Genomic DNA, 22,913 nt, shown 5'->3' on the forward strand with positions numbered 1-22,913 from the left:
AAATGAAGTCATTAGGGCAGACCCTAATCCATTCTGACCGGTGTTCTTCTAAGAGGAGTTTAGGACACAGACACACAACCCTGACAATACCTTGATCTCAGACTTATTGCCTCCAGAACTACGAGAAGAGCAATTTCTGTTGTTTAAGCCAACCAGTCTGCGGTCCTTTGTTATGGTAGCCCAAGCAAACTAATACATATGATAACCGAAATTTGTTGTTGGGGGACTAATTTTCTTAACTCTATCACAGTAATGGAAATTTGTACGTGTTGCAATGGGGCAAAGAAAAGACTGCTTGTATGTATATAAAACATCCCTTTGAATAACTGATGGCAGCCTTTATCTTTCATGCCATCCTAGAGTGTAAGGGAAACTATCCTGCCCTCAGCACCTCCTGCCTGGCATTTACGTTCCAAATTAGGCAACTCCTCCCTGCCCTGGTCTCACCCTGTGGGACTGGGAATGGGCCCCTGCTCTCAGGATGGGCTGTCTTTAGGTTTGTGCAGGGCCTGGCTTGAGGGTCTCTGCATAAATGCAAGTGAGAGTGACTGGCTGAGTTAGTTCACTTCCCTTAGGAATTTGAACTACAAATGTGGAAGAGCATTCCACATTGGTGTGAGAGTTGAAGCTGAATGAAGGTCATGAGGTAGCATGTAGGCCTGAGATGTTATTACTATAAACCATGAACAAACAGGAAACAAAAAAGGATAACAGGAAACAAACAGGATATGCAAAGAGTATACTGTGTGAAGGAGAAAGAGTAGCTGGTCCCAAAGAGGCCACAATTCCATAAACACAACATACACAAGTATCCGGTTAGGCTATATAGATACATGCATATGAACACACATACAGATATGTACACACACATACACATGCACACACACACATTATGAGAGTGTCAGTAGAGGAATGTCTGGTTCCAGTTAAAGTTGAGAAGCCAACTGGGAGATGTACAATAATTTCAGATTTAGATTTGCTCACGTTGTATCTGTATGGTACTTCTAAGTATACACAAGGCTATTTGTCAAATATGACTGTCCTGCTTTGTTTAATGCCAAGTCAATAAAGCTAAAAATAAAGCTAAAACAGAATTTTGAGACCCAGTTAGCTAAGCAATATACATATGTTGCAAACACAATTGGCAATGCAATAAACTTGAAAATGAATCTCTAGTTTTAAAGCACAAACAAACAAGTACAGAGGTAAATATGACCAGGGTTTACTAGTAAGCACACTTAGCACTATTCTGGCCTTGCGCTGTTTCCATACCTTTGTGGTATCCTAAGCCAGGACTAGCAGTTTTGCTGGGAATCCCCAGCTGAAATCAACATGGGCACAATCAGAGATCCTGACAACAAACACATGGTCAGCAATTTGCATGGGGCAGACAAACACAGGGACGGGTTCTAATGCGCAGTGGCATTCCTATGTAAAAGACATGCCCTAAAATGCATTCCAGAAATAAAGCATCTAGAGAAATTTTACAGGGTGCACACCTGAGTAAATCTGAGGGAAGGGACTTCCCTGGTGGCACAGTGGTTAAGAATCCGCCTGCTAATGCAGGGGACAGGGGTTCGAGCCCTGGTCCCACATGCCGTGGGAGCATGCCGTTCGAGCCCACATGCCGTGGAGCAACTAAGCCCGTGCGCCACAACTACTGGGCTTGCGCTCTAGAGCCCACGAGCCACAGCTACTGAAGACCATGCGCCTACAGCCCGTGCTCTGCAACAGAGAAGCCCGCGCACCGCAATGAAGAGCAGCCCCCACTCACTGCAACTAGAGAAAGCCGGCACGCAGCAACGAAGACCCAACGCCGTCAAAAATAAATAAATAATTGTATAATTATATATAACTACAATTTAAAAAAAAAGAAAATCTGGGGCCTCCCTGGTGGCGCAGTGGTTGAGAGTCCGCCTGCCGATGCAGGGGATACGGGTTCGTGCCCCGGTCTGGGAGGATCCCATATGCCGCGGAGCGGCTGGGCCCGTGAGCCATGGCCGCTGGGCCTGCGCATCCGGAGCCTGTGCTCCGCAACGGGAGAGGCCACAACAGTGAGAGGCCCGCATACCGCAAAAAGAAAAAAAAAAAAAAAAAAAAAAAAAAAAAAGAAAATCTGGGCTTCCCAGGTGGCGCAGTGGTTGGGAGTCCGCCTGCCGATGCAGGGGATACGTGCCCCGGTCCCGGAGGATCCCACGTGCCGCGGAGCGGCTGGGCCCGTGAACCATGGCCACTGAGCCTGCGCGTCCGGAGCCTGTGCTCCGCGGCGGGAGAGGCCGCGGCGGTGAGAGGCCCGCGTACCGCAAAAAAACAGCAACAACAACAAAAAAGAAAATCTGAGGGAAGCCAGAAGGCCCCCTCAATGGACCTCCACTCAAGACTCTACCCACAGCATGGACCTCTGCTCTCTCCACCTGCCTCTGTACCAACACCCAACTGTGTTGCCCAGCATCTTGATGCCAGTTATGCTTGTTATTGGAACTACATAATTCAATTAGATGTTACATAAAATTAAATATAGTTGTGAAAAGAAATAGGGTTCTTATTTCTATAAACAGTGAGTACAATCGAAGATATAAAAGACCAGTTGCTTAAAAACAAATCAAAATACTGCGGAATGTGGCAAGGACTAGACTTCTATAATTTGGGAAGAGCCTGCCCTCAGTTTGCTTTGTGAGTCCTCGGATTCTCCCTCAGGTGAAGGATGGGTTAATTAACTAAACGAGGGGCATCCTTCCACAATGCAAACATGTATCTAATCAGCACAACGTATAACTGACATCTTACAGTTTTGTCATGTATACTGCAATAAAGCTAAAAGTTCTTTTTTTAAAGATCCTCACTCTTGGGCTTCCCTGGTGGCGCAGTGATTGAGAGTCCGCCTGCTGATACAGGGGACACGGGTTCGTGCCCCGCTCCGGGAAGATCCCACATGCCGCGGAGTGGCTGGGCCCGTGAGCCATGGCCGCTGAGCCTGCGCGTCCGGAGCCTGTGCTCCGCAACGGGAGAGGCTGCAACGGTGAGAGGCCCGCGTACCGCAAAAAAAAAAAAAAAAGATTCTCACTCTTAGAAACAGCAATACTGGAAATCCTAAGTGATACGTAATGTGTGGCACTTATGCAAGATAGACCACCGTATTCTAGTAAGCAGGCTCAGAGGAAACCCCAGCCTTACATAAAAAATGTGGCAAACAGATATACCTTACTTTTTTCATTAAAGTTTTCATCTACATACAAGTGATGTGTCATTTTCTCACCTTAACCAATATTTTCATTGACAGACCGGCTACTGGTTCCGATTATTTCAGTCAAGGCAGCTTCTGCTGTTTTTTTTCCTTTTTGGAATACGGGTCACAAGGAATGTCCTATTAGCTTGCTTGTTCTTTTTCTGGTCATCCAGTCCTTTTCTCCCCTGCACTGAGACGCCACAGCTCCGTTCTGAGTACTTCCTACGTCGTTATGGGCTACACCCCATTGGTCAGATCTTAAATACCCCTTACATCACGTGACCGCCCTATTGGCGTTCTTAAGTTTTCCTCAGTGAATCAATTCAAGTCTCATGCCTAGAGCCTTGGGATCACCAGGCCCTGATCTTCCCCCTGCTGACCTGCCTTCTTTCCTGGTATGGGAACACATGCAGAACAAGGATCACAAGCCCGGTCCCTCCCCAGAGCATGCTACGCTTCTTCCCGTCTTTGTGATTTCTCACGCTCCGCACCTGGAGTGTCTTTCCCAAACCCTTGTATTCATGATTGTGGTCCCTGCTTCAGTGATCCACTCTCTACTCAGATCTTCTCCAGCTGTGAAAGGTCTTTTTTTTTTCCCCCTTAGAGACTATGACTTATTTTTCTCAGTTCCCCTACAGTACTGGGAAGGAAAATTTAGGGAGTATAAGTACAGTCGAACACAAACTCAGCGTTTAGACAGGGTTCCCTGGGAAAACTGCTCCTAGGTATCTACCAGCTTAGTGAATACTACGATTGAGTTCAAGTGTTATTTGTTCTAGATGTTTCTCTGTTAACCCTCAAATACAAAGTTATCAACTCTAGCATCAAACCCTATCTTCCCTACATCCCTCTCTAGTCCTCATCCCACTTCTCACCTTCCCTTTACTATCAACTTCTACAGTCGTCGATACTGACGACTCTCCTTCCTGACCACACAGTAAAATTCCTTTGGCAACCCGGACACTGATATTTTTCAAAAGTTGCCCAAAGTTTCCTGCATCCCATATCCATTAATCTCCTCTAAAGCCTATTTTTTTTCTCTTCCATTGCTCCTTACTTAATCTTTTTCCTTTAAACGCTCCGGTCTTGGGATTTCCTACCTTTTTTCACCACATTTTCCTTCCCTTAAGTAAAGATTCCCCAAGTTTTCCTCAGGCCCTCTTTTTTTTTTTTTTCATTCTCACTGATTGTAAATAGGCAGTCAGCTGTGGTCAGTCGCCCCTTCTGAGTACACAGCAGGCATCACTAATAGGTCTGATGTCCTCATCAGCAACAGGTGAGATGTCTCTTAACGAGCCTGGGAGGACTTGCTGCTGGGGAACTTCCAAACCGCTCTCCTAGAGGGGCTCTGAGACACACCCCGTGAAGGCTCCTAGACGGGGGTGCCTTCTGCCGAGCATGCTGGACACAGACTCACAATTCTCCGTGTGCCGGGTGCTCTCTGAGCAGCCCCTCACTATTGATGGCCGGTACCTGTGAGGAGGCCAATCCTGTATTCTGGACGTAGAATCTTCCGTGGAGATCCAAACTGCCCCTGGCTTCAAGTGGGACCTCAAGGCACTCAGTTTCAAAAATTCTCTCTCTAGCCTGGCCTTCTCTTTGGAGTAGCCAGCCAGGATTTCCAATATCCTACCCAAAGTCCCAAATTAAATCCGTCACTTTTCTTCCAACAGAACGAATGTTTCATTTCTGGATCCTTCTGTTTCATTGAAGAGCAGCAGCATTCCCTACCCCCACCCCCAATTATCTTGAATTTCTATTTAAAATCTTTAAAATCATCAGTTTCCCTTCTTATAGGCCACGTCCTGTCAGTCACCGCAGTTACCTCTAAAATAGTTCATCAACAGTCATCTCCTTGCCCTTGGTCTCGTTTTCCCTTCACAGGGTCAAATATTGTATAACGGCCTCCCTTAAGGGATCTTCCTCATCCTCTCCCTTGGGCCCTTTAAATTCATCCTTTATAATGCAAATGGTTATCTGTTCTCCATTTAAATGGAGGGACACATCACTCATTCTCAGATTTCAGAAACGTTCAGGCTTGCCATCCTTTCTGTGGAAGACAATAAAGCCCAGATTCTTTGGTCATGCAGAGCCTCCACCCTAGTTTTTCTTTTCCACTCCAGTCTCTATAAAAACTCTCAGCTCCCGGGCTTCCCTGGTGGCGCAGTGGTTGAGAGTCCGCCTGCCGATACAGGGGACACGGGTTCGTGCCCCGCTCCGGGAAGATCCCACATGCCGCGGAGCGGCTGGGCCCGTGAGCCATGGCCGCTGAGCCTGCGCGTCCGGAGCCTGTGCTCCGCAACGGGAGAGGCCGCAGCGGTGAGAGGCCCGCGTACCGCAAACAAAAAACTCTCAGCTCCCAACACAGGGGCACAGTAGCATGAGTCACATTTCCATGTCTCTTTGCGGCTCCCTTAGCCTGGCACCCTGACCCTCCTGACCCCTCATTCCTATCCAAATCTTGCTCATCTCTTTTCAGAAATGGCTAAAATGCCATTTCATTCATAATACTGTACTTGATCTCTTTCCCCTGTAATTTCACAGTATATTACAGGTACTTTTATTCACTATTTATTTAAATCTGCTTGGCATGAGTTTTGGCTTTGTCTTAAAATATGTCTGAATCTCCTATCGGTCTGAAATCTCTTTTGGAATTTTTAAAAAAGTCATTTAAATAAAAATAGCCTCCCAAGGCATTTAGATTGATGCCTTGCTTACCAGTGGGACCCCAAAATCTTGCTGAAATAAAATTAAGTCTTTACTGTTTACTCTTTTTCCTTCTCAAAATGACAGGGTTTACCAGGGAAGTACATTCTAAGGTCTGGCTTAAAAGATCACCGTTCAGGGAAAGGCTACAGGCTTATACAGCGAATTAAACTAAGCCAGATAAATGGGGCAAAATGAAGATTTTTGTGTTTTGTTTGCCCTGCTGCAGCTCACCTCTTTAAACTGCCTCTATTTTAACTGGTAATTATACAATCTTCTGCCTTGATCCAGCTTTGGGTGTTAAATGGTTTAAATAAGATATCCAACCCCACTGGCAGAGAGGACCCTCTAAGCGGGACAAGCCACGAAGATCAACACAACTCACTTAGCTCAGAGGCAGAGCTGTGTGGGCAACTCAAGTGAACAGGTAAAGAAGAGAAAGGGAGGGGCCCTGGGCCCCCTAGAAAAAGGCAACAAGAAGGGTAGAGAAACTGACCTGAGTCCCCAAAAGCCCCGAGCCCGCTGCTGGGTAGAAGGAAGCCCACAAAGGAGGCCTTTTCTCGAGGAGCGGTGGGGCTAACAGCCTTCACGAGGTGCGTCTTACCTCCCATCCTGGAGGCTGTCTCAACATTCTCCAGCAGCGGGCCCTCCCAGGGTCATCAAGAGATTCACCTGTTGCTGATCTGACTTGAGCTCCTGCACCTTTTCAAGCAGTGGCCGAAATAGCAGGCCAGGAGGACGTAGATTGAGTGGGTAAAAGGGGCTGTGAACTGGGATGTGATTTGTCTTTTACCGAGCCCCATACTCCCCCAGACTTGCCCTGATGTGCATTTTCAAAATCTAAAAGGCAATACATTCAACATTCAATATTTAAAAACAAACTAAATGCTAAATCCCAAAACCATCTTCCAGGCCTATGAGGCTTAGTGCCTCATCTGTAAAATGGGAGAAATAATACCCAGTCCAAGTCTGTAAGGGTATTAAGGTGCGGTGTGTATTTACAGCAGTCAGCCTAGCACTGTCTGGTACAGAGAAGGGAAGGATGTACAGGAGCTGAGAGAGAAAGGGTCTGATTTGGCTCAGGAAAAGTCCTGAAAATTCTATGGGAATACACTTGGATCAAGAACTCAGTCCTAGGGAGGGGTATGGTGTGATGTGAACTGACTTAATGACAGTAAAAAAAAAACAAAAACAAAACACCAACTGTGTCACAGGAGAGAGGTGAAAAGTTATATTTATTTCTTAAAATTTTTTTTTTATTGAGGTACAGTTGACATATAACATTATATAGGTTTCAGGTGTACAACATGATGATCCAGCATCTTTATGCCTTGCAAAAGGATCACTGCCAATAAGTCCCGTTACCATCCATCACCACACAATGTGAACTTTTAGGGTTTACTCTCTTGGCAACTTTCGAGTGTGCTCTACAGTATTACCGACTATAAGTCACCGTGCTGTATATTCCATCCCCATGACTTAGTTATTTTATAACTGGAAGTTTGTACCTCTTGACTCCCTTCACCCATTTTCACCTACTCCCTAACCTTCCTCCCCTCTGGCAAACATCATTCTGCTCTCGTTTGTTCATCTGTTTTGTTTTTAATTTCCACATATAAATGAAATCATATGGTATGTCTTTCTCTGTATGACTTCTTTCACTTAGCATAATCCCCTCAAGGTCCATCCATGTTGCTGAAAATGGCAAGATTTCTTTGTTCTTCTTTACAGCTGAGTAGAATTCCACTGCATATACACACCACATTTTCTTTATCCATTCATCCACTGATGGACACTTGGGTTGTTCCCGTATCTTGTCTATTGTAAGTAATGCTGCAGTGAACATGGGGGTGCATATTATCTTTTCAAGGTAGTGATTTTGCTTCCTTTGGATAAATACCCAGAAGTGGAGTGGCTAGGTCATATGGTAGTTTTATTTTGAATTTCCTGAGGAACCTCCACACTGTTTTCCATAGTGGCTGCACCAGTTAACGTTCCCACCAGCAGGAAGGTCCCCTCTTCTCCAAATCCTTACCAACACTTGTTATTTCTTGTCTTTTTGAGAATAGCCATTCTAACAGGTAGAAGTGATGTCACTGTGGTTTTGATTTGCATTTCCTTTATGATGAGACATCTTTTCATATGCCTGTTGGCAATCTGTATGTCTTTTTTGGAAAAATGTCTATTCAGATCGTCTGCCCATTTCTTAATCAGATTTTTTTTTGCTATTTTTATAAGTTCTTTATATATTTTGGATATTGACCCCCTGTTGGGTATATAATTTGCAAATATTTTCTATTTAGCAGGTCGTCTTTTCATTCTGTTGATGGTTTCCTTTGCTGTGCAGAAGCTTCTTAGTTCGATGTAGTCCCACTTGTTTATTTTTGTTTTTACTGACTTTTCTTTTGGAGTCAGATACAAAATTCATCACCGATACTGATGTCAGGTAGCTTACTGCCTACGGTTTTTTCTAGGAGTTTTATTGTTTCAGATCTTACATTCAACTCTTTGATCCATTTGGAGTTAATTTTTTGTGTATGGTATAAGACAGTGGTCTTGTTTTATCCTTCTGCTGTCCAGTTTTCACAACACCATTTATTGAAGAGACCTTCCTTTCTCCATTGTATATTCTTGCCTCCATAGTCATAAATTAATTGGCCATCTATACATGGGTTTACTTCTGGGCTCTTTATTCTGTTTCACCGATCTGTGTATCTGTTTTTATGCCAATACCATAACATTTTGATTACTACAGCTTTGTGATACAGTTTGAAATTAGGGAGAGTGATGCCTCCAGATTTGTTCTTCTTTCTCAAGATTACTTTGGCTATTCAGGGTCTTTTATGGTTCCATAAATATTTTAGGATCGTTTGTTCTATTTCTGTGAAAAATGTCATTGGGGGACTTCCCTGGCAGTCCAGTGGTTACGACTCCACGCTTCCAATGCTGGGGGTGCAGGTTCAATCCCTGGTCGGGGAACTAAGATCCCACATGTCGTGTGGCACAGCCAAAAAATAAACAACAACAACAATGTGATTAAACCAGCCAAGATAACTAAATATAATACCACAAAAACTCAAAAAAAAAAAGTCATTGGAATTAATAAGGATTGCACTGAGTCTATATATTGCTTTTGGTAATATGGACATTTTAACATGACTAACTCTTCCAATCTATGAGCATGAAATAGAAATTTCCATTTCTTTGTGTCTTCTTCAATTTATTTCACCAGTGACACAGTTTTCAGTGTACAGGTCTTTTACCTCTTTGGTTAAATTTATTCCTATGTATTTTATCATTTTTGATACAATTCTAAGGGGGACTGTTTTCTTAATTTTTCTCTCTGATAATTTGTTGTTGGTGTATAGAAACACAACTGACTTTTGCATACTGTTTTTTTGGTACCCTGTCACTTTACTGAATTCATTTATTACTGAGTTCTCACAGTTTTTTGGTGGAATCGGAAAGCTGTCTTTAAAAGAGAGGGGAAAACAGCCTGTGAAACTTGAAGTGGAGACATAAAAGCCCTGTTTATGAGAAGAAGCAAAAATCGCTATTCTAGTGTGGGAAGGCAAGCCCCCACATGTGCTTTAATGGTCCTACAAAAAAAGTCAGTCCCTTGGCAGTGGGTGCCCAGGAAAACAGGGTGTTCTTAAGACTGAATGGAAGGACATGCAAATACTACCAACAACAGGCTGGGGCCTGATGGTCATCATGGCTTGGGATTTATTGAAACTCTACAGAAGAGCCGAGCCTCATAATAGGTTAAAAATAATCCTGAACGTAAGGGCACCAAAGTAATCCCTGTCTGTGATTTTACTTGGCTCCTTTTCCAACCTGGGTGTGAAGGTCAATGAGATCACAGGTGATTCTGTTTTCTTTCCCTCCATCTTCCATATTTCTCATTATGCTTTTATGATGGAGAAAATCCCTTCAAATAAACTTTATTTTAAACTTTACTTTTCTTAAAAAATATTAAGCTCCAGGTGTTCTGGGTGCTGACTATAAAAACGCAGAAAGATACAATTCATAAAACTACTAATAAACAGTCATTCATTAGATTTATGTAACACGATAAAATGGTGGCAAATAAAACCCCTAAACTGGGTTTGTTAATTCTTTTGCAAAAACACATGTTCATGCCAGGGATTCCCGTGGAATGTTAACAATGTAATCTGTTAGACGCCATAATATCCTTCCCAGACCTTCCAATAATGTCCCATGACATTAGTGTATTTTTTTTTTAATTAAAGTAAATGCAAACAGATTTGGTCTTGATACTTGGGCGAGGAGAGTTGATATGTTTCAATGAACAAAACAGATCCATTTTTAGCAGCTGTTTTGTACTCTGCTTGGTACAAGGGATTAAAAAAAAAATGGCAAGGTGGGTAGTTTCTTACTGATGGCAAAGAACTAGAAAATTCTTGGTCTTGGTCTGTACAGAATTGCTGAAGCCCCCAGCTACCTGAGTAGAGAAAGCAGCCCCCGCTGGCAAGTAGGTATTCCCTTCACTGGCTCTACCACGCTGGTATCCTGTCCATCATATACTGTCAGCACACAGGACTCAGCTCAACTATCCAAACGTTACCAACAACCAGTTAGTCCTGTACACTAGATCAGGTACTGAGTCCACCAACATGCTACAGAACCCCTTGTCAGGCTGCATTTTTGAGAGAAAGCCTGGCTAAGAACAAGGAGAAAAATCTCACCCACACCCCTCTGAGTTTTAGTTCCTGGCGGTCGAGTGTCAGTTGGATCCAGACCAGGGCAAACCCACATAGTCCTTTCTAGGGCCATCAAAGACAAAGCCAAAGGAAAGAAGGGCAGGCAGGAGAGACGGGCTGTGCTCTCTTCCTCACCCCCATCTCTTACTTCATGACTCCAATGTATTGACAAGAAAACAGGCCCAGGGAGGTGAACTGACTTATCCAAGATGTCACACAACCAAACAATAATACATCTGGAACCAGAGCCCTGATATCCTGATGCCCTGAGGCCTGGCATTCCACTAAGTTAGGAGAGGCAAACTATGGAAGAGAACAGAACCACTGGCAGCCTCGGTAAAGCTGAAGTTTTGAGGATATCATTTTAAATAATCTTTGGAAAATATTCCACAAGGCCCAAGGGAAAGATATTTTTAAAAAACGGTGTCGTGCATTAGGAGTATACTTTTTACGATGGACTACGACCATAGAGACCTTAAATACTGGATTTCAGTAGGAGTGGCAGAACAAGAATCCAGCTTTGCCTGCAGCAAAGTTTCATGGTGCTGTCTACAATTTCTCATGATTCCGACAGCTCAACATTCTTTAATAGAAAATAAGAAAGGAAGCCACATAAAAGGTACATGGTCTTATACTTAAAATCAGCATTCTCCGTTGGAGGCTCTCTTGTACAAAAATAGAAATGAAAACCCAATTAATTTAGTACTTTCTTTTTCGCCTTTTCATTTTGAGTTAGATTAGATATATTAATCTGGTTTTTGTTGAAAAAGAAATGAGGGTTTAAGCTGGAAGACAGCTGTTGTAAAATCTAGGAGAATTTCCAAGGAATAGCTGGGTTGAAGCAATGGTTGTATTTTTTATGCGTATTTAAACAATCTTCATCAGTGTGTTCTGAAATTAGAACAGAGCCTTCAAACTCTTGAAAAGCTCAAGAGCACTTATGGCAAAACTGCATGCCTTTAGCATTCTTTTAGGTAGGAAATCTTTACATGAAGACACAGATTGTGAATCTAATGGGAAAGAATGCCAGTAATTTCTACCTTGATCCACACTGGTAAACAACAACAACACAGGATTCTACTGACTTAACCAAAAGGACATGGAGTGTAACCAAACCTTCTCTCCTAGCCCTCGTCTCTGGCTGGTACATTCACTTATTCACAACTATCTATGGAGTGCTTACTATGCATGAGGTACTGTCCCAGTGCTGGGATATGGCAGTGGACTAGACAGGAGAGGTCCCTGGCTTTCCTGGAGCTTAGTACCGATGGAAGAAGCCAATGAGATAACCTTTAGGTGGTGGCGAGGGCGATAAAGAAATTAACATAGGTTATGTGACACTTACCGGCAGGGCCTGGCTCTTTCAGCTAGGGTAGTCAGGGAGGGTCTGTCTGGAAAGCGACCATTAGGACAAGGAGACAACCATGGACAATCTGGGAAGGAGCCTTCCTGGAAGTGCACAGGATCAGAAAGACAGCCCAGTGCGGCAGCCACCCAGAGAGCAAGAGAAGATGAGATTCGAGGGCCAGGCAGAGGCCAGATGGCCATGGCCTTGGAGACCGTGTTAAAGTGCTTGGATTCAATTATACTTGAGGGAGGCTGCCGGAGGGGTTGATGTGGGGAGCGGCGCTGGGGGTAGGGGGTCATCAGAGATGCTATGTGCTTTGGAAAGTGTCCTCTGACCTCTCTGAATAGCCACCTGAACTGTCCTGAACAAAGAGGAAAGTTATTCTCTAAAACACCAGCAATCTGCAAATGTCACATGCTTCATTCAACTCATCGTTTTGGCACCTAAATCCCCCAATCCCTTTTTCTTTTGTCAAGGTGGATGGGGGATACACTATGCCGTATTTCTCCTCCACTGGAGGCCAAGCAGGGTGGCGAGAAAGCCCGAGGAGTACAGGTGTGGCTGTTAGGGAGGCTCGGGTCTCCCAGAAATAGCCAGGAGATGAACGCCATTGCCGACCGTGTTTGGAGGCCACACCATGTGCCAAAGAGCAGCAGCCCTTCCGTCCTCCAGAGTCTGAGGGTGGGAGGAGGGAAACTCATCAATAACATCCCTGGAGACATGACACTAAAAGTCTAACATGAAGGAGGATGCATGTTGTTTAAACTCTGCTGATTCCTGAACAGTTAAAAGCCCTACCAAAGTTAGTTCATCTCACAATCTTTTAATCTCTATTAACTCCCATCTGCGTACACCTAGAGACCTGCTCTTGACAAGCTCTTTAAGGTGGCTAAGTGTGCAATGTTATCTCTAATAGCATTTCTCAAATCTGGCTCTTAATCGCACTAATAAGGCAGGCCAGCCACGGTGAGGAACACGAGCTTGACAACTAACACCACTCTCCCCATGCATGCACCGCAATGTTCAATAAATGGGCGTTGAATGGAATGTGCTTTTTAACAGCCTCCATCAATGGACCCACTGATCAGAAAGCAGGGGATGATCATTACTAAAAGCACAGTAAGAAGGAAAAAGAAACCAGCTTCATGTGATTTCAGAGGTTGTCTTTAGGTAGGTGGAGGAGACCCAGCACGTTAAAGAGAATGCACCTCCACCCCGGATCAAGAGGCCTGACCAAGATCACACACCTAGCTGGCAGCAGGGCAGGGACCCACATACCAGCTTCATGACCGCTAGCCCTGTGCTCCTCCGGCAGCCACGGAGTAGAAAACCAGAATGCAAGGAGTTTATAGCTGAGTGAGTACAGGTTGGAGGGCTTGAGGTGAATAAGCCTGTGGGCATGTCCCATAACATACTCAGCAAAGAAACGTGTCACCCTCCTTAATCCCACTTATGAATGAGGATGGGGGCCTCTTTCTCCACCCCTTTTACTTTTCTTCTGTTGCCCCAAACCTTGCATTTGAGACACACAACAGAACTGTTTTATTTCTTCTTTTCTTATCACCTAGGTTTTTCTCTGAAATAATACTTTTCCCTTACTAGCTATTTTTTTGGTAATCTTTATATACCCAGTTCTGTGTTACACATTTAAACTTCAGAAAATTCTACGAAGAATGAGCTAGTATTTTCCCCATTCTACAAGGAAGCTACGAGAGGTTACACTAGGTACCCAAGGTCACAGGGCAAAATAGGTGGAGCTGGGATTTGAACCCTGGTTCATCAGATTCTAAGGTTTTAATCTCTTATCCACAATCCTAAACTCCCTTGAGAGATAGACATCAAAGACATAGTTCTGACACCCACCCAGACATGAGCACAGTAACAGTAAAGTCCCCTGCCCTGTCTCTAACTTCTTTAAAAAACTGTACCTTCCCCAAGCCTCACTGGGAGAATGAAGTCATTTCACAGTGTAGACCTATATCATAACATCACATGATACACCTTATGTACATACACCTTTTATTTGTCAAAAATAAATAAATTAAAAAAAAAGATTTAATAGCTTTATTGATTAAAAAAAAAAAAAAGGGCTTCTCTGGTGGCACAGTGGTTGAGAGTCCACCTGCCGATGCAGGGGATGCGGGTTCGTGCGCTGGTCCGGGAAGATCCCACATGCCGCGGAGCGGCTGGGCCCGTGAGCCATGGCCGCTGAGCCTGCGCATCCGGAGCCTGTGCTCCGCAATGGGAGAGGCCACAACAGTGAGAGGCCCGCGTACAGCAAAAAAAAAAAAAAAAAGTAAAAAAGAACAGAAAACAAATCTTGATTCAGAAAAGCAGCCACATATATTTCTAAAACCATCTATTTCTATGCAGTGGTTAAAGATAACGTGAACTTATTTGGGCTCCTTAGAATCTGTAAGCCAGATCCATGGTTACTTTAAATGTCTGAGTTAGATTTCAGAGCTGAACCCCAATTTCAAATGGTTAAAAATTTGAGACTAGAATTTCCAGGCATCACTGTTTTAAAAATCAATTGAAACAGGTCTCTCTCCCTTCTCGCCTTTAATATATTTAGTATTTTAGTTGGCCCTCTGAGGATACTTTCTTCTATTCAACTGACCCTACTGAATTTTGACCAAAGGGAACATATCAGGTCCAATCGCTGTGAAAACAATCTAGCCAATGGACTTAAGAATAAAATAAAAATTATAGAAAGTTATCAAAATTCTTCTACTACCATCAAATGTTTTTCCCCCAGACAATTCACAACTCTGACCACCGTTAATTAGTTCAATACTTCCTTCCTGAAGTGCTGAAGGACCTTGAATTTGGCAAAACCCAAATCCATTTTCTAGGGCCTTAGCTCTCCCTTGTGTATAAAAACGGAAATGCAGCTTGCTAGCCATTTTGCCCCAGTAAATCTGATGACCCAGGGTGAAAAGCTAAAAAATGCCATTTGGTAAAAGAAAAAGAAAATGAATTTTTATGTCTTTTAACAAAAAGCAAGGAAAGATGATAAAAAGTGACAAAGCAAAATACTAAAGGTATTATGCACATTATACTTTAGATAAAGGATCCCCCAAACCCTTGCCCGTATTAAGTGAGGTCTTTTGGGAGAAAAGGACATCTCGAAGAATCACTGATGCTCTCAGCTGTGATTACGGCTAGGAGATTCCAGCCCCTGTCTGGTTTCAGGCTGGATCATATCGTACTTAATCCAGCCCAAACAGAGGAGACATTATCCCGTTTCAAAGATTTCTAGAGAGAGAAAAATCCTCTTCGTATAGATGAGGAAATATTTTGTTATTTCTCATTGTGCATTTCAACAGAATTTCAAATATTTTGTTTGAAATCCCAACTTCTTTAAACTTTCTCGGTACTTTTTCCAGTTCTTTGTGACTCCCTTTCCTTGGATTTCTCTGCCTTTTTCCCTGCGTAGGTTTTAGCACAGGCTGGTGGTAGTGGAAAGCTGACTACGGGACCTCATCCTGTATTTCCAACCTGGTGTTAGGTAGCTTTTCAAGACACACAGGTAAACTCCTGCGTGTTACTCCTGTTACATGTTACTTTACCGATTCCCTCTATTATTATATGGTTCAGGAGTCTCTTACTCTGTTCTCTCCACTTTGAGCTGTGGGAAGGGGAAACCCCCAAAATCCGTTTAGGGGTCAGTAGACCTAACTATGGAGATGTCATTCAGGCACCGAGATTGTGGAAAACTCAGGCTCTTATCTGGTGACAGACTGGTTGAAGGGAAAAACGATGTTCTGTGCTGCCTTTCCTCAAGGTCCCTCTGGAAATCCTGGGGCTTCTAAAACTAGCTGTGTCTATCATGAGATTTAAAGATCTGAGGAAGTGAGTCTTACCCCCATCATTTACATAACATGGTTTGGGACCCAACAATACAGGGCACTGTAGAAACAGAGCTTATACCATCACCAGGGGCTTATAAAGTATACGAAAGGAAGCATCCTCACACTCACACATAAGGACCGCAGTGAGAGACACCAGCAAACAAGGACCTTTCCAAATTACAGTTCTGAGACATCAGATCGACTCTGAAATCAAAGCATATGCCAAAGTCGGTTCCCTCCGTCAGGCTGGCAGTTAAATATTGTACAGAGCACATAATTTAGATTGCATTCCAATTATCTTCAAGTGCTGAAGGGCACGAATCAATCACTTGGCAATTAGATGCTGGGATGTCACTAAATGTTTAGGAAGGGAAGGGTTCTGAAGTTGGCAGAAGGACCAAGGACAGGAAGAACAGAAAAACCAGGCATTCCGGAATTCACCCTCCCACTGTTTAGCCTTACAGACGCCCCAGCTTTCCAGAGCTCCTGCCCCAATCATGACTACAATATTAGCAACATCACAGCCCGTGCACACCTGGCTGAAGTTAACCCAAAAACACCTGACCCCTTGGGCTCATCAGATGCCTGGCAATTTAGCTCTACTAATGCTTGCCCTCACACATAAATAAAGATGTTTTTCCAAGAAATTATCAACATGAGCCAATTACTGGTTATGTGCAAATGCGTGCGCGCGCGCACACACACACACACACACACACACACACTACGTAACAGAGCACTGTTACCACCTTGGGTACCCCATGGGAAAGCTATAAAATGGTAATGGACATAATACTTTTAAAACCACATTAGTATTCTCTTCCACACTTTCTAAAGGGACCATTCCCTGTTCAGGGGAGTCACCTATTGCCTTGAGGAGGATGAAGATAAAGTGGTAAACAAAGACGACCCCAAAAAGACAAAGTGACAACACTGACTTCCAAAAGAGGATTTGCGAGTCTGCCATCAGACAGCAGTCTAAATCAGGCTTCCTTGATGGAGAGGAGTTCCCTCAATTCCAAAGGCTCCTTGGAATCAGAAGGTAAGCCAGGTGGACAGGGATCCCCAGAAGTGCTCTAGAAGCCACAGTGAAGAGCACCATGGCTGGGCCACGTGTGTATGGGAAGTTGTTATAAGACAGGAAGGCGAGATAGAGAGCCTTCTGCCCTGGGAGAAAAGGAGTTGAGAGGGAGAGCGGTGAGAGATCAGCCCTGAGGATACTGCTACCTGCAGTATTTGTCAGCCATTGAGCCAGCCCCTCCCATGCAGATGAGACCCCAGTAATAACTCTGCTCAGTGGAGCTTCCTGGTTGGTGAGCACACTGATGTGCCCGGGGGCGGGGTGCCCCCCAATTCCATGAGGAGATGGCAGGGAAACTGTGTCCCCTCCCAGAGATCATCCTGTGTCCCTCTTCATTTGGCTGGTCCTCCTGATCTGTATCTTTCATAATAAACCTGTAACCACCAGCAGTGCTCTCCTGACCTTGTGATCCACTGTAGCAAATTCCTGAACCTGAGAGGGTCATGAGAACCCCTGAATTTAGAGCCCGTCAATCAGCGGTGCAGGTGATGCAGGGACGCCCAAAGTGTGGTGGCATCGGAAGTGAGCCCCGTCTTGGTGGGGAAACTGAGCCCTTTAACTTGTGGGGTCTAACTCTGGGTAGTTCATGCCAGGACTGAATTGCAGTACACCTAGCTGGGGCTGAAATGAATACTCACCCTTCAGGCTCCAAGTCTGGTATATTTGGGGGGGGTTGGTGCAGGGAGCAAGAGGTATGAGGCTCTAAAAATATCCAGAGGCACATTTACTATGAAGGCATTAATGAAACATGAGCTTTAGGACTCTCACTTTACAAGCCCCTCCCGAGGCTCTGGGAGGGTCCCTCACTGTGCATTCATATGGTCAGATACTTTGACAGAACTTGCAAAAGTAAGATGTTTCTGTATTGCTTGTTTTAAAGAGCTCCCTGACCCATCCAACCATCAGATTCTAGAGGCTTCGCGCTTGACAACCCCCTGCTGGTGAGGCAGCGATTTTTGCAAAAAGGGGCTGAACTCTCTTGCCTGTTCTAGCACAGTGGGTAGAAAGCAACCAAGAGTTTGAAGATTCCCAATGAGGGCACAAAAGAGCTGAGAGCACTGCAAGACCGGAGAGGCTGATAGTCTTCATGGGACTTCAGACTGCAGGAAAGCTGACCACTAGAGACTCGGGCCGGCACCCCAGACCTTAACAGCACATGTCATCAAAGACGCCAAAAGAATAAGGTGGGACCAGCTGCACATCAAGACCTCCAGGGACAGAACAGACCAGTAGTCCTGCATTGAGCCCATCAGAGATCCACAGGACAAGATGCCTGCCCCAATGCCATGATGAAACCCTAGCTTCTCCCTCTATCCAGATGCCACCTTGGGGAGGAAGATGGGAAGGAGCTCCGAGGAGAGGAGAGAAGAAGCGCATACAGGGCATGGATGTTGAACTGACTATTCCCAAAAGATGAAGTTCAGGGCTTCCCTGTGGCGCAGTGGTTGAGAGTCCACCTGCCGATGCAGGGGACACGGGTTCGTGCCCTGGTCCGGGAAGATCCCACATGCCGTGGAGCGGCTGGGCCCGTGAGCCATGGCCGCTGAGCCTGCGTGTCCGGAGCCTGTGCTCCATAATGGGAGAGGCCACAACAGTGAGAGGCCCACGTACCGCAAAAAAAAAAAAAAAAAAAAAAAAAAAGACGAAGTTCACTTGAGACTGGCGAACACCAAAGAAATTTAGGTTTCCTCAATGGAAACTGGGATTTCAAAACAATTTTTAAAAACCTTAAACAAACAAACTGAGCTGTGTTTAAAATTGTGATCCTCTTCATTTAAAATAACATGAATACAGAACAATTTTTTTAAATCTTCCAACTCAACTGATTGTCTAAAGGACACTGTGGGAATTTTTAGCATACTATGATTATATAATAAAACCTGCTTGTGATGAAACCATAATAAAATTTTCACAGAAAGTGGCCATAGCACTTCAATTCAAGCTAAGTGTTCTGAGGCAGAGACTGCAGCCTCATCACCCAAATCTTACCTTCCTGGGCCCACAGACAGACCACATCTCTCACTCCCCCTTATAGCTAATGTGGCCACATGCCTGAGTTCTAGCCAATGGGATGCGAGCGGAAGTGACAGAGATCCAGGCAGGCCTGGTCCTTAGAACTCAACACGCACCACTCCATGCTGTGCTCGCCACTTCCAGCTCACAGGCACAGGGATGACTAAGCTGGACAGAGACTCTTCAGCCTGGATCCCTGAATGGCCACGTGGAGAACAGTTGCCCCCGCCAACCAGAAACACCCACCTTGGACTTCTATGTGCGAAACAGAATTCTACTTTTCTGGACAGGCCCACGAATAGGGCGTGTTTAGGTCCATCTGTTGCAGAAGTGAACATTATCCGAGGCTATACTCTTATACATCAATCCAGGGCTATTTCAATCTGGCAGTCGATGGGCACTGACTATTTGCACACAGAAGTCCTAACAAGATCCAGCGTATCAACGCATCAGGAAAGCAAGTATGTCGGCAACTACCGAGAATGCTAGGAAGTTGGATTTGAGCCGTGACAGAAGAACAGGCCAAGAAATTCAAGAGCCCGAGGAAAATGCAATTAGTATTTACTTGTGAAGGCATCACAGAAGTGGGAGCATTTGAGTTGGGTCCTGAAGGATGAGGTGAGTTTCAAAGAAAGAGGAGGGGAGGGGACTTCATTCGAACTGCAAATGAGTCCTCGAACGTTTTATCCAGTGGGAGGTGACGCTAAAGACAGACAAAATATTGTTCTGTTCACCCCAGGGAACAGGATCAGGACCAGTGAGAAGCAGCTACCAGGAAAGAGGATTGGTTCACAGGGAGGAAGAACTAACAGCTGGGGCTGACCATGGAGGGGTCAAAATGCAGACAAAATGCAGTGTCTCCTCTACTGATGGCCAGCCTCTTGGCAGGGGTGCTGCAGAGAATGTGATCTAAGCACGGGGTGGGGAGCTGTTCCATTCAGCTGCCTCCAGCTCTGGGGTTCTATGGGTCTGCGATGCTCTACCAAGCCAGCTTGGTACAACACTGCCAGGAGAAAGGAGAGAGGCTGCAGCCCTGCTACAGCCTTTCTCACAGAAGAGTCCGGGCCAACTTCCCTTTCAAGGCTGCATTGCCTAGGTTCGCGCACTGTGTTCAGTCATCGGCCGGTGGAGACTATCTCTGCACATCCAGGCCCAGGAGAAACCCTTGAATAAGATTTTATTACCACAAAAAGCTTAACAGGCTAGTATTAAACAGGATTTCTGCTGGTGAACAAGAAAGCAAACGACTGCAAGCATCTATTTTGAATGCTTAGGCCAGGAGGCATTCTGCATTAATTGCATGGCCTGGTTAACAGCAAGTTACCAGCTCATACCAAATATGGATGCACATTTTCCGGAAGATTGGATTACAAAAAGCTGTATTACAGTAAAGCTGTACTGAGAACAGTTTCGTCCTTCTTGGGTGACCTGGTATCTTGCAAGGCACCTTAAGGTGAAAACTATGAACATCAATTTCATGGTGTAGTTTTGTAAAACAAACTAGTTTTCCATTTTGATGTGCATGTTATAGACAAAAGGATGTGAATCCAGTGAAGAAACACCACATAGAAAAGAAAGGAAGTCTACTAGATACACAGATACTATCCTAACATGACTGGTAAATTAGAAACTTTCCACTTTCCTCTTATATGGTTATCATTTCATCTTCACAAGCATTCACTGAGTTTCTACTGTGTGTTAGCATGGTGCTAATCATCAGTGATATAAACTGAATGAAGAAGAGAAAAAAATGAGGTATTCTAATCTTGAAAACTTCCGAAGATTCAAAACGTTATTTTTTGAAGAGCATTTGCCACTGATTATTGAAAAAATGATAAATTCAGCTACCTTCTTGCCCAATAAACGAGATTATTTTGCTTGTAGTGTCTGGAGATTATACTTATATAAAGACTGACTTTAGAATGTTGGCCTAGGTTGTTGTCTCATCTCCTGTAATATTCCAGGTATTCAAATTACTGCTTACATAAAAGAGAAAGGGAAAAGAATTTTCCCAAGCTCATAAATGAATATTAAAGTAAATCTGTTCCCATTACAGAATGGATCTTAACGATACAACTACAACCTCACAACAGTGAAACAAAAGAAATCCATAAAACCATATTCTGAGGCCACTGGAATATTTGGATGCGACAGTAAAACAGTCACACAAAAGTTACATTGCATATTCCATTGCTCAACCGTAAGTATGAGCAATGCTTTCTTAGTCTCTTTCTTTTCAGGATACCACAGGCTTCAATCTTTTCGAAATTTAGGTCATGCCTCTCTCATCATACAACATCCTGAGTAAGTCACATCTCAAATGGTGCCAAGACCTGTCCACCTTTGATATCCAATCTCAGAATACTTCCCCCATCGCTTTTTGACCCACCTACCTACTTACAGCCCAGGTCCTAAAATCCATGTTTTACAAAGCTTGCGAACTATATTCCCTTTCAATAAAATGAACAACTCACAAAAACAGCTTCTATTTTGTTTGGTTTTCACCCAACCACGCTTATTATTTCCAGCACGCATTTACCGGCGCTGCCTGGAGCGCACATCCCTGATTGTTCTGTCTGTCTTGGTACTAAGTCTGCTCCCAATAACGGAAATTACGGCTAAACCTTCAAAGGGAAGATTCACACTGGCCTCAGCACTCACACACGTGGCTCCTAGGAGCATTTTGATATTTCTGTGCTCGAACAGTAGGAGATAACATTCCTCAGTCAAAATGAGAAACTGACATTTTCCAAAGCAGAGAAAAAAAAAAAACAAAACCCCCAAACTACAGAATACTGTTTCCAAGTGTCAGTAATCCGAGTCCCAGGCCCTAGTCTGCGCTGGCGATGGTCAGATCAGATTGAGCTGACATCGAGCCCCCAAATGCATCAGCGCTCACCGATTCTGTTATTTCTAGCCAGCTGTGTGATCCTGCGGAATCACCTAACCTCTTGGGGCCTCGACTGCTTCGTCTGTAAAACCAAGAGAGTACAAGGGCACCTTCCAGCGCTAATGTTCTTCAGGTCTAGGAAATAACGCAGGTAGAAGAGGCCGCTGTCCTGAATGCTCTCTCTGCGAGACTTGCAAAAGTGAAACTCCGATTACAGACCATGAAATGAGGGGGTGCAATTCAAAAGTCCTCTAAGGCCCTCTTCCACATTTTGATTCTAACTCCGAGAGAGTGAGGCATGGCAAGGCAATCGGTCATAAAACATTAGTGGGTCTCATAGCTCTCATAACCCTGTGTTTCCAAAGGCCAATTCTGCTCTGGCAAAACAATTCTTCATTATCCTCCAAGGCCCTGCCTTGAAATGCAGAATGACTCCACTGCAAGAGCAGAATGACTTTATCTATGTTCAAGAGACCCTTCCCCTTCTATGGGCAACTGGTCCCTCTCACAGAGTTCCAGCCTCAGGCCCCTGATTTCTCTGAGCCAACAACACCCCACGGAGCAAGAATTCGAGAAAGCCACACCTACCCTCAGCCACTGCTTCTCTGTGAGGGCGTCGCTGTAGTCCACGTCCCGGCGCTGGCGAGACCCCCTCCCGAAGATCTTCTCCTCCTCTTCTTCACACGTCAGCCGTTCCACCTCGGCGTCATCTTTAATAATCCAGGAGGGCAGCTCATCTTCCTCCATCAAGCGGGGCTTGCGTTTTGGGTTCCGGGCATCCTCCCTCCGCCGGTCCATGTCCATGCGCTGGAGGGATGAACAGAAGTGTCACCAAAGGGAAAGGGGATTCGGTACAGTGTAGACTTGCAGCGCATAAGTCTTCACAAGTCACCTCCTATGGCTGCAGGGTCCCTTCAGCTTCTCCCACGGAGCCTCTGTATCCTGGCTGACTTGTTCTAGCTCATCCCTAAGGCCCAAATCTCTTCCCTTCCCCTGTACCCATCTTTGAAATTTACTTATGCACTTAAAAAAATACTCTTTAAAAAATTCCTTTTCTTAGTCTATGTGCGT

The 22,913-nt window shown here is 44.6% G+C and overlaps 1 protein-coding gene across 12 annotated transcripts in view; it reads right to left on the reverse strand.

Annotated features, from left to right (window-relative positions):
- The window catches only part of SMARCA2 (SWI/SNF related BAF chromatin remodeling complex subunit ATPase 2), a 224,175-nt gene that overhangs the window by 44,553 nt on the left and 156,709 nt on the right, over positions 1 to 22,913 (reverse strand). For all 12 annotated transcript variants that reach the window (XM_082632252.1, XM_082632254.1, XM_082632253.1 and 9 more), the window contains one exon: positions 22,431 to 22,649. In XM_082632252.1, the coding sequence (XP_082488378.1) occupies positions 22,431 to 22,649 (219 nt within the window). The remainder of the gene's footprint in view (positions 1 to 22,430; positions 22,650 to 22,913) is intronic.

This window comes from Mesoplodon mirus (genome assembly GCF_964341445.2).
Source record: "Mesoplodon mirus genome assembly, chromosome: 1".
Lineage (NCBI taxonomy): Eukaryota > Metazoa > Chordata > Mammalia > Artiodactyla > Ziphiidae > Mesoplodon > Mesoplodon mirus.